At 45.4% G+C, this 15,849-nt stretch overlaps 1 protein-coding gene across 16 annotated transcripts in view; it reads right to left on the bottom strand.

The window, feature by feature from the left end:
* The window catches only part of UNC79 (unc-79 homolog, NALCN channel complex subunit), a 144,316-nt gene that overhangs the window by 92,943 nt on the left and 35,524 nt on the right, over positions 1-15,849 (bottom strand). For all 16 annotated transcript variants that reach the window (XM_065593522.1, XM_065593523.1, XM_042858643.2 and 13 more), the window contains 8 exons: positions 13,298-13,527; positions 12,756-12,927; positions 11,740-11,970; positions 9,455-9,645; positions 8,368-8,491; positions 6,381-6,521; positions 3,668-3,889; positions 612-839 (listed from right to left, as the gene is read on the bottom strand). In XM_065593522.1, coding sequence (XP_065449594.1) covers positions 612-839; positions 3,668-3,889; positions 6,381-6,521; positions 8,368-8,491; positions 9,455-9,645; positions 11,740-11,970; positions 12,756-12,927; positions 13,298-13,527 — 1,539 coding nt within the window. The remainder of the gene's footprint in view (positions 1-611; positions 840-3,667; positions 3,890-6,380; positions 6,522-8,367; positions 8,492-9,454; positions 9,646-11,739; positions 11,971-12,755; positions 12,928-13,297; positions 13,528-15,849) is intronic.

Raw genomic sequence — 15,849 nt, 5'->3', positions numbered from 1 at the left:
GTGTGGTAATGTCAGCATTCTCAAACCTGGGCATTTAAGTGAGTCTCATAAAAAGTAACAAAGGATCTTTAATGATCACAAGTGGCCAGGAACTTTGGTTAAGATATTCAAAAATGACTAGTGATGTGGGGTGCCCAAACTGAAACAGCTTTGAGGGACCTGACTTTCTAAAAATCAGGCCCCTTTAAGGAACATCAAGTCGGACACTTGAAAACTGAATCTCCCAAAATCACTAGTCACTTGAAAATCTTGGCCCTTGGTTTTAATTAGTTATATAAACAACTTTGAAGATGAAAAGCACTAAGCAGCGTCTTTTTTAATCTGAAAGACATCACCTCCAACAACAGAGCCCTGCCACCACTAGTTCAAAGCTGATATAGAAGGAAGAGTGCCACCCATTGTATCAATATCATTGCTAGCGAATGCGCCTTGAAGGTTTCCCATCCAAGCTTATCAGATCTGACAAGTCGATGGGAATTTTGCTCTAGAATTTCTCTATGCACAAGATCAATGCAGTTCACTTCCTTATGTCAGGCTAATTAAAACAGGAGTTTTGGGGAACTCTCATAATTTGTCATTTCATTACATAAGCTATTTGTTTCACTACTTACCACCAGCCTGATTTCTTCTTTTGGAGCTAGTCGCTCCAGCAGCTCACAAGCCAGCTGGTAACAGAGAATGCTAGACTGGCACAGGTTACATTCTACTACTTTTTCATCTTTCTGACAGGTGTGAGAGCCACCCCAAGGGGCCTGAAACACATTGTTTATGATGGAAATTATGTCCTTCGAGAGACTGTTCTCCAAACCCAAGGTGATGCCATCATCTTGGAGTTCCATCTGAAAGTCAGTGATAGAATGGTAAGGAATTAACTATTTGATTAGGAAGAGCACTGATCATTATTCTGCTTAGTCTCACATTACTGCCAGTATTAAATTAACTAGACAGAGAAGAGTATGACATGTAGTGTGGCTCACAGTTTCAAAAGTGGCCACTGATTTTGGGTGCCCAACTTTAGACACCTAGGGTGGGATTTTCATAGCCACATAGGGGATTTGCATGTCCAATTCCCATTAACTTTAATATGAGATGGGTATCTAAATCACTTAGACCACTTTGTAAATCTGAGCCCTAGCACCATCATTGGGTCCAGCAGAGATGTGGCTGGTGCAGGACTTGAGGGGAGAGACAAAGATGGCTTTACACTAACTTTGTGCTTTCCCCTGATCCCTGAGTCTGTGAGGTCCAGTTTGGCTCTCAGCACAAGTTAGACCAACCATCTGGGCTCCTTTCATTTATCCCAATTGGTAACAGCCCCAAGGGGCCATTACTCCAGCTGAGGATCATCAGAGCACAGCAGTGCTCTGGCCACATCCTCTTTCCTGCCTACACTCTTGCCATGCCACCTAAATCAGGGGCTGTGACAGCAGATTGTATAGAGCTACCTATGATAACTCTATGTGACCCTGGGACCAGGAGCATCCTAATCTGTCCACTCAAGGCAACTTTATGTCCTCTCTGAATCACTAGAGTAGTACAAAGGGACTTCAGCCGAGGCTGGGATCTGAAATCTGAGCCTGATTTTTAGAGCTGCTGATCACCTACAAATCAGAGGCACTGCAAATCAAAGGCCATTTCTGGATATTTGGACCTATATCTAGAGAGCACTACACTGGGATATGCCATTTTCAGCTAATCATCCTGATTAAGTAGCTGTTCTGAAACTGAAAGGAGGCCATTTAAAAAAAAAGTTGGAAAAGACTTAAATGAAATAAAACACTACATGGAATAAAAAAGACAAGAATGAGAAAGACATTGACTGCACTTTATCTTTATTGCTGCTCCTAATCTTCATTTGGTAAATTCTATATTAAAAGGTCAGAGCTCAGAATTTCACACCAATTTAACACTTGGTTAAGTACCAGTGAATTCCTGAACACTGGATGACAGGCATCCCCATTAAGGAGGTGTCCTCACTAGGAAAAGAAATGTATTCCTAACCAAAATGAGGTAAAACCCTAGCTGAAAACAAGGCAGTTTGTAGTTTTCACAAGAGTTAGCAGTGAGGCTCCCCCAGTCTTTAACTCGACTTGCTAACTCATGTGAAAACAACAAACTGCCGTCACTAGGATTTTACCTCATGTTAGATAACCCAAATTAAACACACAGCTTTTTTCCTAGGCTATGTCTACACTAGCACTTTTGTCAGTATAACTTACATTGCTCAGGGGTATGAAAAAATACCCCGAGTTACACAGACAGAAGCACCGGTGTGGACAGTGCTATGTTGGCAGGAGACACTCTCCTGCTGACTTGGCCACCGCCACTCGTTAGGGGTGGTTTAATTATGTCAACGGGAGAGATCTCTCCTGTCGGCATAGAGCAGCTACATGGGAAATCTTACAGCAGCGCCACTGCCTTGGTACAGCTGTGCCGCTGTAAGGTGTCTAGTGTAGACATGGCTCTAGTGAAGATACACCTTATGGGGTTTTTAACATATACATTTGCAATTAGTGCAGCCACTTAAATAAAAATTAATTTGCTAAATTAGTGCAAAACTGTGTGTGCGCACAGTTATTTTAATTGAAAAGTGGTTTATTTTGGTTTTGTTTATCTCTGTTCTTAAGGACTTGTCTCCCTAGAGAAATGTCTACACTTAAAAGCACTGCAGATGCCCTGCTGTAGCACTTCAGTGTAAACACTCACTACAGCAATGGGATGGGTTCTCCTGTTGCTATAGTCAATCCTCCTCCCCAAGAGGCAGAAGCTAGGTCAAAGGAAGATTTCTTCCATCAGCCTAGCGCTGTCTACACTGGAGGTTAGGTCAACATAACTACGTCACTTAGGGATGTGGTTTTTTTCACACCCCTGAGCAACTTAGCTGGGTCAACCTAACATTTTAGTGTAGATCTGGCCTTAAATCAGTTTATAAAGTGACTTAATTAAATCAATACAAACCTCTATGTGAACACTTTTATTCTGGTTTAAGTGTGGCTTATTTTGATTCAGCCTAATCAATTCAACAACTTGTCCACAAGGAGTTTCCATCAGTTTAACTAAAGCAATTTAAAATTATACCTTAAATTAAACCTGTGCAACTTTCTTGTACAGAAAAGTGCTGATATTGACTTAAAGCAAACTAAAATAAGTCTGGTTTAAACCAAAACAAGTGTCCATGGTGCTTTTTGTACAAGTTTAACTAAATTAGTTTAAAATTGCACTTTCAGTTAAATCAATGAAACTCTGCAGGTTGACAGCTGTAAATTGATTTCTACAAAGAAGTCCCAATAAAGTGATCAGCTTGATTACACTGTTTAGATCCACATATTTTTCATGTCTTTTGACTTTTGTGTTCATCTAAATATGGGAATAGTTAATTTCCTTTCAGGTCATTCAGAAAAAACATAGGTGGGTTTCATAGAATATCAGGGTTGGAAGGGACCTCAGGAGGTCATCTAGTCCAACCCCCTGCTCAAAACAGGACCAATCCCCAGGCAGGTTTTTGCCCCAGATCCCTAAATGGCCCTCTCAAGGACTGAACTCACAACCTTGGGTTTAGCAGGCCAATGGGCAAACCACTGAGCTATCCCTCCCCCTGAGTCTTGTATAGTATTGAGAACTATATTTCTGCATCAGTTTAACATAGACATTCTTTATCTGCTGGCACCTGCTTCAGGATGAGATCAAACATCAGTATGAAGCAATTCAGATTCATTTCATCTTCATCACAGTCAAAGTCTATAGTCCTCCCTCCAGGATGTCCAAAGTTCTTGAATGGGCTGCGGAAAGGACTGCGCATGGGGCTGCGAAATGGGCTCTGGAAAGGACTTGGGAAAGGACTCAGCATATTGTGCTGAACCCTGCGTCCAGGGTCAGAGGCAACACTCACCTGAAGAAACAAAAAATGGATACACACAAGTCAACTTTAAACACTTGGGCATTGGCTAGTATGATACTAAAGGAAATGAGGGAAACTGCTTTACTGTTCCCTGTTAGGGCTGTTTCTTGTACATTTTCAACTGGTTCTTAATGCCACTAAATGTTAAAATATATTATAAATACAATGGGCCAAATTCTGCACTGATATACATGTTGGTGTATGCAAGACAGCTGAGGTCAAATTAATGCTTGGTGTAACTCTACCGATTTCAGTAAAGTTACATCAGAGGGGAATTTGGCCTCCTAGTGTAAACTGGCCAGAAAATGAATACAGGTGATAAAGCAGCCAAGTTACACTGATCTGACATTTTATGATAGGCAAAAGGAATCGAACCCCACAAATGCTCTGAAAGCGGGGTAGTGGCTGATGAAAAAAAGAGGGTGTATTAAGAAAATAGTGTCAACTAAGGCGATCCCTAGATGTGTCAGATAGCTGAAAAGCAACTAGCAAAAGAACATAAAATAAAGCAACACCGACACAGGAAACTTACACCCACATCATGATAGGCACCCCACATCACTCCCAGTAACACACACAAAATCCCACAGTGGTGCAGGGAAGTCTGCTGTCAAACCGCACTTTTAGGCCAACTATTGTCTGAAATACAGTATAGTCAAACTATGTGTTTCTTCTGTACAGTATTCTACAGTGGTCCTGGACTAGCTGTGTTATCCTCCATGAGTCTGCTGTCTGCAATGCCAATGCTACAACAGATGAGGATCCCGCTACAACCCAGGGATTCTTCAGTTGCCCATTTTGGGCAGCTTTTAGCCCCTTTGCACCATTAGTGGAGCTGAAGATCTGACGTTCTGAGTTTAAGCTGCCTGACTGTCACATGTGCTGTGTGTGGTGTCATTTAGCAGTATTCCTGTTTGCCTCTATGAGTCAGACTCCTAGCGTGATAATCACATTGTTCTCTCCTGAATATTCACTATGCCTCTGGGCGCCAACCTATCTTCTTTTGCTCCACAAAATCCAAATTTGGAATTTTAAAGCCTGAACACATTTTAACAAGTGGCTTTAGTTTACATCCATTTCTGCACCTCTACTGCAGAATTTGGCCCAATATAGGTGTGCTAAAAATGTGAAAGAAACATTCCACACCTCACCTGCAGTACCAGCAAACAAACATTCACCGCTTTCATAAACATTGCATGCCAAGTAACTGCAGGATCTTCCATTGTTTTTCTGTAACTCAACTAAAAATAACTGAATAGCGGCAAAAAAGTAAAGATAAGGAAGTGATGTTAAAAGATGAAACATCAGAGGATAAACTCTACAGTTTTGAGCCACAAGGAGCAGAATTCATAAGGCTGATGAAAGCAAAAGGACATGCTTCCATTTATTATTAATGACACATGCTTGTGTTTCTGTTACACAGGAAACAATACAGTGTTTTAGAAATGAAGTACTAACAGATTTTCAGAATTTATGCACAGATTTCAATAAATATGTTTGCTTCATTTTTCACATTTTCTCTGTTTAAGACCAGTGAATTCATTTTGGAAGCCAGTGTCAGATAGAGGAATCCATTTCAAATGGAGGAGCTGTTAGAGAAGCATTCAGTCAAATGTCTGATCTATTGCAGCTGGTCGCATGAGTTAAATATTGGCCAGTTTGGGTTTGTGCTGCTGCAAACTGGTTCATTTGATTTGTACAGCAGACAGCCTAGAGATTCAGAGTCTACGTTGTCTGCTGACATATTACCAGCAGATAACACTTTAAGGACTAGAGGAGAGAAATTGAGACAGGATTGGATTTAACTGCAATGACTGAATATGCATCTGCCACCAAAAAGACCCCCTCAAAAAGCCTCTAAGCAGGCTTGCCTATTGGACAAAGTGCAAAAAGTCAAAGGAAGCTGTTTCCTTCTTCTTCCATGAGAGGTAAATATTGGAGAGTGTAGAGGCAGGTTAGGTAAAATACAAGGAAAAATGGAGGGACAAGGAAACTAATTCTGCTCAGTCATCACCACCAGTAAGTGCCTCGGCCATACCAAACATGTGCAACACGAATATGAAAGCTCACCCTAGAGGACCAGATGTCCATCAAAAATTGCTGGTTGATGGTAGTGGACAGAAGATACAGAGAATGAAAATTGTTGGAAAAGTTAACACCACAAAATAAATACTAATGCTTAGCTATTATATAGATGCCATACACCAAGTGAAACAGTTCACTCAGAAAGAGATTTCACAATTACACTCTACCAAATTACAACACATCTACCAAATTATTAATTTATAAATTAAAACTGATCAAATGGGAGGCTGGCATTAACTCAAGCTGTGTTGATTTTTATCACTCTCAACATCTGTACTTTGTTTCCAATCAAGTGCTAGAGTAATTGGCAGCAAGTTTTTAAATCTTCAGATGCAAATTAAAAGGGAAACTGTTTTAAGGAGAAAAAGAAAAAACAAAACAAGATGAAAGATAATACCCTTCGAGCTCCAAGATTCCCTGCCAGTTCACTGACTCTTGATTTTCTTTGATTTGCTAACTCTTTGACAGAATTAACTCCATCGGAAAACATACTGATCAGTAGCTGAAGAGGAACCACAATGTCTAACTCAGATAACACCTGAAGAAAGATAAAAACAAAAAAGCATGAGTTTTCAGCTCGGACCAAAAATACTAACTACCTTTATAAATACTTTAACCGTGACCCTACTTCAACAAGATCCATAAACATGTGTCTAACTTCAGCCATGTGAATAGTTTGATTGAAGTCAATGGGACTATTCGTGCTTAAAGTTAGACACATGCTTAAGTACCTGGCTGAATCAGAGCCAAGCAAATCTGTCTGAGTACAACAAAGAGCACTTTCCAATATGCTTGTAACTGAAACCTGACAACTCTCTTTGCTGATATTTGAGGCCCCTTTTATTCACAAACTTTCTGATGTGAGGTGTTTTCACGAGATGTTTGTGTGAAGCAAAAATGACACAACTACTAGCATGAATTCACTAGGTGATACCACTAGTACTATTTATTATTTGTATTGCAGTAGTGCCCCAAGGCTCCAATCAGAATAATTCCTGTGGCCATTCTGAAAAGCTCTTTTCATTATTCCTCAATAGATTCATCAAACAATTTCAAATATTGGTGAACAGACCAGGGGCTCTTCCTTTTCTCAAGGGACCCATCACATGCAGCAAATCACCAAGAGGGAATTCTCACAGTGACCCCTTCATGAACAAACCATAGACAAAACTGAGCTTGTTCAAACTAGTCATCGAACAGTTGTTAATAAGCAAATCTGCAAAAGGCACAATCTGTTGGTGGAAAATTTGCCAACAGACAAAACTATTACAGCCATCAACTAAACTGTTCTCTGCAAATAGGTCACCTAGCATTGGCTGCAAATAACTCTCATCAGGGCAGGAGCAATAACAATGGACATAAGTGATATTCACAAAAGGCCAACTATTGTAAAATGCACATGGCTTTAAGGGGAGCTGCACTCTGCAGGATGAATCTCTGAGGGACAATCATCCAAGTAGCTGCTCAGTATGCAGGGAAAGCTCAGATGGTTGTAGTGTAGGGCCGCCCGGGGGGGGGGGGGCGGCAAGTGGGGCAATTTGCCCCAGGTCCCGGGCCCCAAAGGGCCCCGCGAGCCCTGGCCGAGAATCCCTTCCCTGTCTAGAGGCGCCTTTTTAATTTTTACTCACCCGGCAGTGGTCCGGGTCTTCGGCGGCGGGCCCTTCAGTCGCTCCACGTCTTCGGCGGCGGGTCCTTCAGTGCTGCCGAAGACATGGAGCAAGTGAAGGACCCACTGCCACCGCTGACTCGGAGCGCCGCCCAGTGAGTACAAGCGCCACAGCGGGTGGCGCCTTTTTTTTATGTCCGCTCCCCCGCTTTGCCCCAGGCCCCCTGAATCCTCTGGGTGGCCTTGGTGTACACCTTCACTCCAGCTGGCCAGCTTCATGGGTTAGTACACAAGAGCAGTGGTGTCAAGGCAACAAGTGGTTTTGATAGACTCCAAAGGGAATCCAATCCAGCTCTTCACAACAAAAGACCCTTAAAAATTGCTTAAGTGTTCCTGAAGTCATTCTGCAGTCTACGAAGCAAATTAGGTGCAGACCCTAGAGTGCAGCTGGGGAAGAGGCAGGGGCACCAGGCCTACCCTCAAGACACAACCTACAGCCAAAGGGAAAACGGGCTTCTAGCCTTCCACCAAAAGGCCAGACCTATCGCCTGAGATGGGAGAGTGACATCTAGCCTCCCTTATAGGCACTGAGCTACCTATCTGCTTGCACTGGGGGGTAAGCAAAGAGGAAAAAGACTTTCCTGACCCTTAAAAAAGGTTTGATTCAGAGATGAGTGAAAGTTCAAGATAGCTCTTTTATGTCTGAACCATTTCACCCATTTCTAATTACAACCCCAATAAGCTGCTTCAGCTTGACCTATCCATAATAGTCACTTACATGCAGCCAGAGCAAAGCTTGCTCCTGCACAGAGGAAGGATAGCCCGTGAATCGACAACTAATGAAGCCAAACATCTCCTCCATGGAAAAAGGCAGTGGGCAAAGCTCAATATCAAACATTTTGCTGCAAAGAAGAATAAAGATATATGATCACTGGTTTGCTGTTATGTGCAGTACGTAGTAGACTGTACCTGGACAATTAATAGAATACCAGTCACAACTAAATAATACTAACATCTCACTAGTGTATCACTTGCATGCTCATTTTGCATCACACAGGGACTGTGTCACCTGCAATTGTCATTCTGACTCCTGGGAGTCATTCCTGAGTTTGGTGGGTCTGTCATGCATCATAACAATTCAAATTAAATTTCAAAGTGTGTTCAGACAGACTATGCAGATGGATTGGAGAGATCAGTGAACAGAAATATTTTCATCTGTTAGTGATGACATTCTCTACCTCCAACAGATAGAAATATTTCTCTCTTTACCTTTCCCCCACCAAAATGCATTTCATGCTGGAGACAGGCCTCAGCTATTGAGGATCGACTGTAAGTTTAAGAGGCACTGTGTAGCTGCACTGTCCCAGAATGCATTAAACAGGGCATTGGGATTCTGAGAGCACACACCCTGGCTTCCCCTTTGCTCCAGAGGGGAAATAATTTGCTAGACCAGTAGCAGACTAATCCGCTTCTGTGCCAGCTCAGCTGTGCCCATTCCCCACCCCTGCAGACCCACTCCAGACCCACCTGTAAGGGAGGAGTAGCACTTCCCTGGAGGCTGCTCTCTCCACTGTGCCTGAACCCCCTGCACGTGTTGTCCGCTCAGGGCAAAGGTCAATCTAGCCCTACTTTTGGATCCGGATACAGATCCAGTGATACTGTGGAACTTTAGATCAAATGTTCCAGTTAAGGTCCAACTTTAATTTATTAATGATGCAGCTGCATCTAGTCACCGTCTCTTTTATTGCATATAAACAAAGCAGTTCTGAAAGGCATTTTTATTCAACGTCACCAATTCCTTGTGCTAAAACCCTTGTTAATTAATATACTCACCATTGCTACAGCTCAAGTACCCGTTTACCTACCTTAGTACTTCTCTGAACTCTTTCAGTTGACTATCAGGCACTTCTGTTCTAATGGCTTCCAGCCATTCTGGCATAATACATTCCCACACAGGCTGGTTTATTACATTGTATGGAATCAGGCAGAGGATACGACTCAGACCTTCCTTTAATTGTGTCACAGTGCTACAGGATTTGTCCCAGTATCCACCAACCTGAGGGCATTTCCAGGAATAGTGTTTATTAGCTGCTATTATAATTCTTGCATTTGTTATTTGTATAGCATCAGATATTTGCATGGCACCTTACAGACATTAAATCATGATGATTGATCAATAGTATAGTTCAGTGCATATTTCAGATTCAGCCATGGGGACTGCATTTTTTTTTTTCATATGATCCAGGGGCAACTGAAGTGCAGCTGAAGATTTAAATGCAGTTTTCCCTGGCCCAATGACTACTTAAGTATTTATCCACAGTAGAGAAAGACTGTAGTCCAGTGGTTAGAGTAGCCAGCTGGAAGGTGGAAAACACCAGGTCAAGTCCACCTGTTTTAGTCACTCTTTCATTATTTATCCAAAGAGGAACAGCTTCAACAGGAACATAAAAACATAAGAATGGCCATACTGGGTCAGACCAAAGGTCCATCCAGACAGTATCCTGTCTACCGACAGTGACCAATGCCAGGTGCCCCAGAGGGAGTGAACCTAACAGGTAAAGTGATCTTGCTCCTGCCATCCATCTCCACCCTCTGTCAAACAGTGTCTAGGGACACCATTCCTTATCCATCCTGGCTAATAGCCATTAATGGACTTAACCTCCATGAATTTATCTAGTTCTCTTTTAAACTCTGTTATAGTCCTAGGCTTCACAACCTCCTCAGGCAAGGAGTTCCACAGGTTGACTGTGCACTATGTGAAGAAGAACTTCCTTTTATTTGTGTTAAACCTGCTTCCCATTAATTTCACTTGGTTGCCCCGAGTTCTTATATTATTAGAACAAGTACATAACTTTTCCTTATTCATTTTCTCCACACCACTCATGATTTTATATACCTCTATCATATCCCCCCTTAGTCTCCTCTTTTCCAAGCTGAAGAGTCCTAGCCTCTTTAATCTCTCCTCATATGGGACCCGTTCCAAATCCCTAATCATTTTAGTTCCCCTTCTCTGAACCTTTTCTAATGCCAGTATATCTTTTTTGAGATATACAGGAAAGAGTGAGGGAGCCCAATATCAGAATATCCCTTAGCTCAGTGGATAGAGCCCTCTTCTGGGTAGTGGGAAACCCCACTTCAAATCCCTTCTCCCCCATTGGCAGAGATGAGGACTTGAACCTGGGTCTCCCACATCACAAGTGAGTGCACTAACCACTGGGCTAAAAGATATAGGGCTGGTAGTGGTACCACCACCAATGGCATAGGTGCCTAATTTCAGGAGTGTTCACAGTTGAGAAAAGCAAGCAGAGATAGGTGCCTATTATTGGGAGTGGGATGGGGCTTAGCACAGCCCTGTCTTGTTGGCACCTCCCATTGGCTAGCTGGCTTCCTGCCTAGCATACTGGGAGCTTTTGTTTTATTTCATTCTAAGGTGCCTGCCTCTGCACATTCATTGTATAGGAGTTTAGGTGCCTAACTCAGGCATTGAGTACCACAGTGATTTTCTAGGTGCTTAAAAGTTAGGTGTTGTGACACTTAGCATAACCATACCTAACTTCTTTTCTGCATCCAGCCCTCCAGAGATAAGGAAGAGGCCCAGGGAAAGGCAGCAAGGTGCAGGAGGGAACCACACCTTGGCTGATGTTTAGAGGGTCGCCGAGCTGGAACCTGGAGTAGAGGGTGGGCTCAGGTTCCCCATTAGCCACTGAGGAACTGGCATTTGGGGCAGTGAATGGGAGGATTGCCTAAAACTGCTGGTGAGCAGGGACTTTGGTACACAACCTCGGAAGGGAGGAACGTTGAATGACCTGGCTGGAGGGCTGACTCATGAAGAAGCAGCAGCAGCTCCTGGGGTGAGAGAAGGATTGCAGACCAAGAGCAAGAGACAGAGAGATGGAATACAACCACAAGAAGGACCATTGCTTATGTTAAGCTAATTTCCAGAATGGCCAGGAGGAGGTGCCATCCTGTGGTGAATAGAGCACCCTGTCTCAGAGAGTTAGGGGCCTAAATACCCTTATGGATCTGGGCTTGTATGCATTGATCTGAGGGCAGAATTTGTTCCTTAAAGTTTTGTAAATATACCACAGTACGACTTCAAGCTTTATGGCTTTTATAAAACCTCCAGACAAAATACACAAAATATTCTTACCCTGGCAAACTCCATTGGCTTAGGAAGTAGGCACATAACCATGACATCAAATCGAACATCACAAACTGTCTTCAGCCACTTGGTGACAAACTGAGGTTTGAGTTTTTCCACCAGGCTACCAACTTCATCATCCATCATATAAGCTGTGGAATGAAACCACTGGAAAACCATACTAACCAGGCGAGCTAAGCTCTCTGTTGGAGTATTCTCACTGGGAGTACAAAGGCTCACCTGGAAGACAGCAAAAACAAACCTAATTTTCAATTTATCCCAAGATACTGTGGTAACTGCTGGTGGGGAGGGGACTGTACCATTTTCTATAAGATTCTTCATCTTCTCTGAGATTCCACTCTGCACAGGGCCGGCTCCAGGCACCAGGCAACCAAGCACATGCTTGGGGCAGCACCTGGTAAGGGGCGACCAATCTTGGGGTGGCGGGGGGCAGCGCGGCGCGGCACTCCGTGGGGGGGAGGGGCACTCCGGCGCACGGCGCTCGGCTGGGGGGCGGCACGGCGCTCAGGGAGGGGTTCCGGCGGTGCGGCGCTCGGCGGGGGGGCGGGCTCCAGCGACACGGCGCTCGGCGGGGGGGTGGCGCAGGGCGCTGCGCTCAGGGTGGGGGTTCCGGCGGCGCGGCACTCGGCGGGCTCCGGCGGGGCGGCACTTTTTTTGCTGCTTGGGGCAGCAAAAAAGTTAGACCGGCCCTGACTCTGCATCTTGATAATGGGGTAATGGAGCTACTTGCTTCTCAGTATTTGTATGAATACAGCTCAGGTGTGTATTAACTGAAAAGCATTATCATCTGACAGTCTCTTTGAAATGAATTGCTGATCTCTGTCCAGTTCCTAATGGAAAAGAGTTCACTTCATGCTAACTGGCACCATTGCTGTCAGTCTCTGAGAGTTGACTGTCCTGGTAAATGACTGAATTAAGCTAAATGAATTTAAAGGTGAGGTCAATGATAGGACAGATGACCCTGCAGAAAGAGGGGAGAGGGAGAAACAGCAAGGAACACTTACTAAGAACCAGATTCCAAACTGGCTCAGGATGCGCTGGTCATGCTTGTCATCATCTTTGTTATCAAAGTCAGTGTTGTCCAAGGAATGATGGGAAGAGGAGAGGCCCATCTGCCTCCTGCGGTTGAGTTCATACTCCCTCTGCTCAGCATGGAACTCTGCTTCCTTCAGCAAGCTGCAAAAACAAGGTGAATGTGGCCCGTAATTCAGCCTTTCTGCACTGGAAGTAGATAGCTGGTCAGTGACTATTACAAGTTAAAGCACTAGATTTCATTCATCTCCCTGTGCACAGTGTCCTTGAAGGGTAAAAAACATAATGAAATAAGATAAAGACCCAGCTTTCAAGGTCAAATTCTGACACTCAGACATGTGTACAAGTCCCTCGGCCAGATTCTCATCTTTGCTACACCAGAATGATTTCAGTGCAGTCACTGTGGTTTACGCTGGTGAAACTAGGATCACAACCTGGCCCTGGGACATAGGATTTGCAAGTACAGGTGTGAGGGTCAGGATCTGACCCTGCGTTTATTTGTTTGCCTCATTACCTGATCACAGCTTCCACAGTACAAACTAGTTCCTCAGCCCCACACTCCCGCGTATTGATTGGGGGAGGAGATGTCTGATAAAGGTGGGTCTCTGCGGCTGCCCCAACTTCACTGCTGTGATGGTTCGAATGGCATCTTTTGCAGTAGCGCACTGGCCTGTTACCATGGCGGCCACAGCAGCCTGCTGAGAAGCAGGTGACGACAGCCCTTCTGACATGTGAGCTACAGTTCTGGAAACAAACAGAGTTTATCATGCCACATGTGGCAGTAAGTGGAACTGAAAACGAGAATGAAAATCAACACAACAGAGCTAGCTAATATGTTGGCATTTTTTAAAATTCACTAGAGATGGGTCCAAAACATGCCCCTGAGCCAAGCATTACCAAACTTCAAGGAAAGATACATGTAGACCTAGACCTGAATGTCATGGATAGTCTCCTTTCTCTGGAATGGGCCAAATCAATGCCTCACCCAGCAACCTCAACTGTCTGGCTTGGGCCAATCTCTAAAGGTAATAACAGCATCTAATTTTCAGTTCACCTATACCCAATTTATTTCTAAGCACACACATACTCTGATTCAGAGCATTCCCCTCATTCCTCATAGCAGTGTGATTCTTAGAAACAAACTAGAAATACAGAAAGGAAAAGGAGTTCACTTTGGTGAATATTTAATACTTGTGTCCTGCAAAATTCTCTCACTCCCTAATTATAGCTCAGAATTTTTGAAAGTTACACATAACAGGGCCAGATCCTTCGCTGGTTTAAATCCATGTAGCCTCATTGATTTCAGTGGAGATATGCCAATTTACACCAACTCATTCAGGGTAACTTTCAAAATTTCTGAAATATAAATTAACTTCAACTGAGCTATGCCAGTCTATACCAGCTAAGATTTTGGCTCAATGTACAAGCATTTCTAGCACGAGACCTTGAACATGTCTATCCATACTTATTAAATTATTATTAAGAAAATGTTGCTAGATTGGTTTGTCAGTACTCTGTGTAGGGTCCAATACTGAAGACTGAGTTGGTCTTTACCTACGCCAAAATCCACTGACTACAACGGGAGTTGTGCATAATTAAGGACTAATCCAGTACTTCAGTACTGTGGCCCAGAATATATAAAATGCTTGGATTTTAAATTAATAGTTCATTCTCTCCTCTTTATAAGTTGTAGCGGGGTCATCACCCCGCTCCTGCCCGGAGGGGTTAAAAGCAGCCCAGGAGAGGGCTGTAGCTGGAGACAAGCAGCCCAGGCTGATTGGGGAAGCAGCCTCAACTGAGGCCACACCCCAATCAGGGCCCAGCTGGCCCTTATAAGAGGGCAGTGAGCAGGGCCAGCTTTAGGCCAATTCAACCAATTCCCCTGAATCGGGCCCCGCGCCTAAGAGGGCCCCGCACCCAAGCCCCGGTACAGCGTACTGGCAAGAGCCGGTGTTCTGTACCGGGGTGGCCCGGCTTCCCCAGGGGGCAATTTAAAGGGCTTGGGGTTCCCAGCAGGGGCTTCCCCAGCTATTTAAAGGGCCGGGGTGGTAGAAGCAGGGGAGCCCCGGGCCCTTTAGATAGCTATCAGAGCCCTGGGGTAGCCGGGGGCTCCAGGGGCTATTTAAAGGGCTGGGGCTCCAGCTGCCCCTGCCGCCCCGGTTCTTTAAATAGCCGCTGGAACCCCGCCGCTTCCCCAGGGCTCTCGCGGCTATTTAAAGGGCTGGGGCAGTAGAAGCAAGGGAGCCCCGGGCCCTTTAAATAGCCCCCAGAGCCCTGGGATAGCGGGGGGCTCGGGGGCTATTTAAAGGGCCGAGGCTCCAGCTGCCTCTGCTGCACCCCCTGCCCGCAATCAGCCCGTCTCCAGCCAGCCCTGCACCCCCTGCCCGCAGCCAGCCCCTGCTGCACCTCCTTCCCTGCCTCCAGCCCCGCACCCCCTGCCCTGCCTGCAGCCAGCCCTGCACCCCCTGCCCACAGCCAGCCCCTGCCGCACCCTCTGCCCTGTCTCCAGCCAACCCCTGCTGCACTCCCCTGTGGCCCTGCCTGAAGACAGCCAGCCCCACATCGCCCACTGCCCGCACCAGCCCCGCACCCCCTGCCCTGCCCGCACCAGCCCTGCACCCCCTAGGGTGACCAGACAGCAAGTGTGAAAAATCGGGACCGGAGTGGGGGGTAATAGGAGCCTATATAAGAAAAAGACCCAAAAATCGGGACTGTCCCTATAAAATCAGGACATCTGGTCACCCTAGCACCCCCTGCCCTGCCTGAAGCCAACCAGTCCCGCACTCCTCAGTCTCCAGCCCTGCCAACCCCTGCCGCACCCCCCTGTGGCCCTGCCTGAAGCCAGCCAGCTAGCCCACCCCACACACCCCTGTCTCCAGCCAGCCCCGCAACCCTTGCCCTGCCTGCAGTCAGACCCTACCTCCAGTCAGACCCTGCCCTGCCTCCAGCCAGCCCCATGTCCAGTGGTGCCCTGCAGTTCCCAGTAACCCTGCACACCTGCTTCAATGAGGGGGGCAGGGAGCAGCTGGGACCCACACATGTGCACACCACTAGGGTGACCAGACA

Source organism: Chrysemys picta, chromosome 4 (genome assembly GCF_011386835.1).
Source record: "Chrysemys picta bellii isolate R12L10 chromosome 4, ASM1138683v2, whole genome shotgun sequence".
Taxonomy (NCBI): domain Eukaryota; kingdom Metazoa; phylum Chordata; order Testudines; family Emydidae; genus Chrysemys; species Chrysemys picta.
Note: the sequence above shows the minus strand (reverse complement) of the source record. Positions and strands in the feature narration are given on the sequence as shown.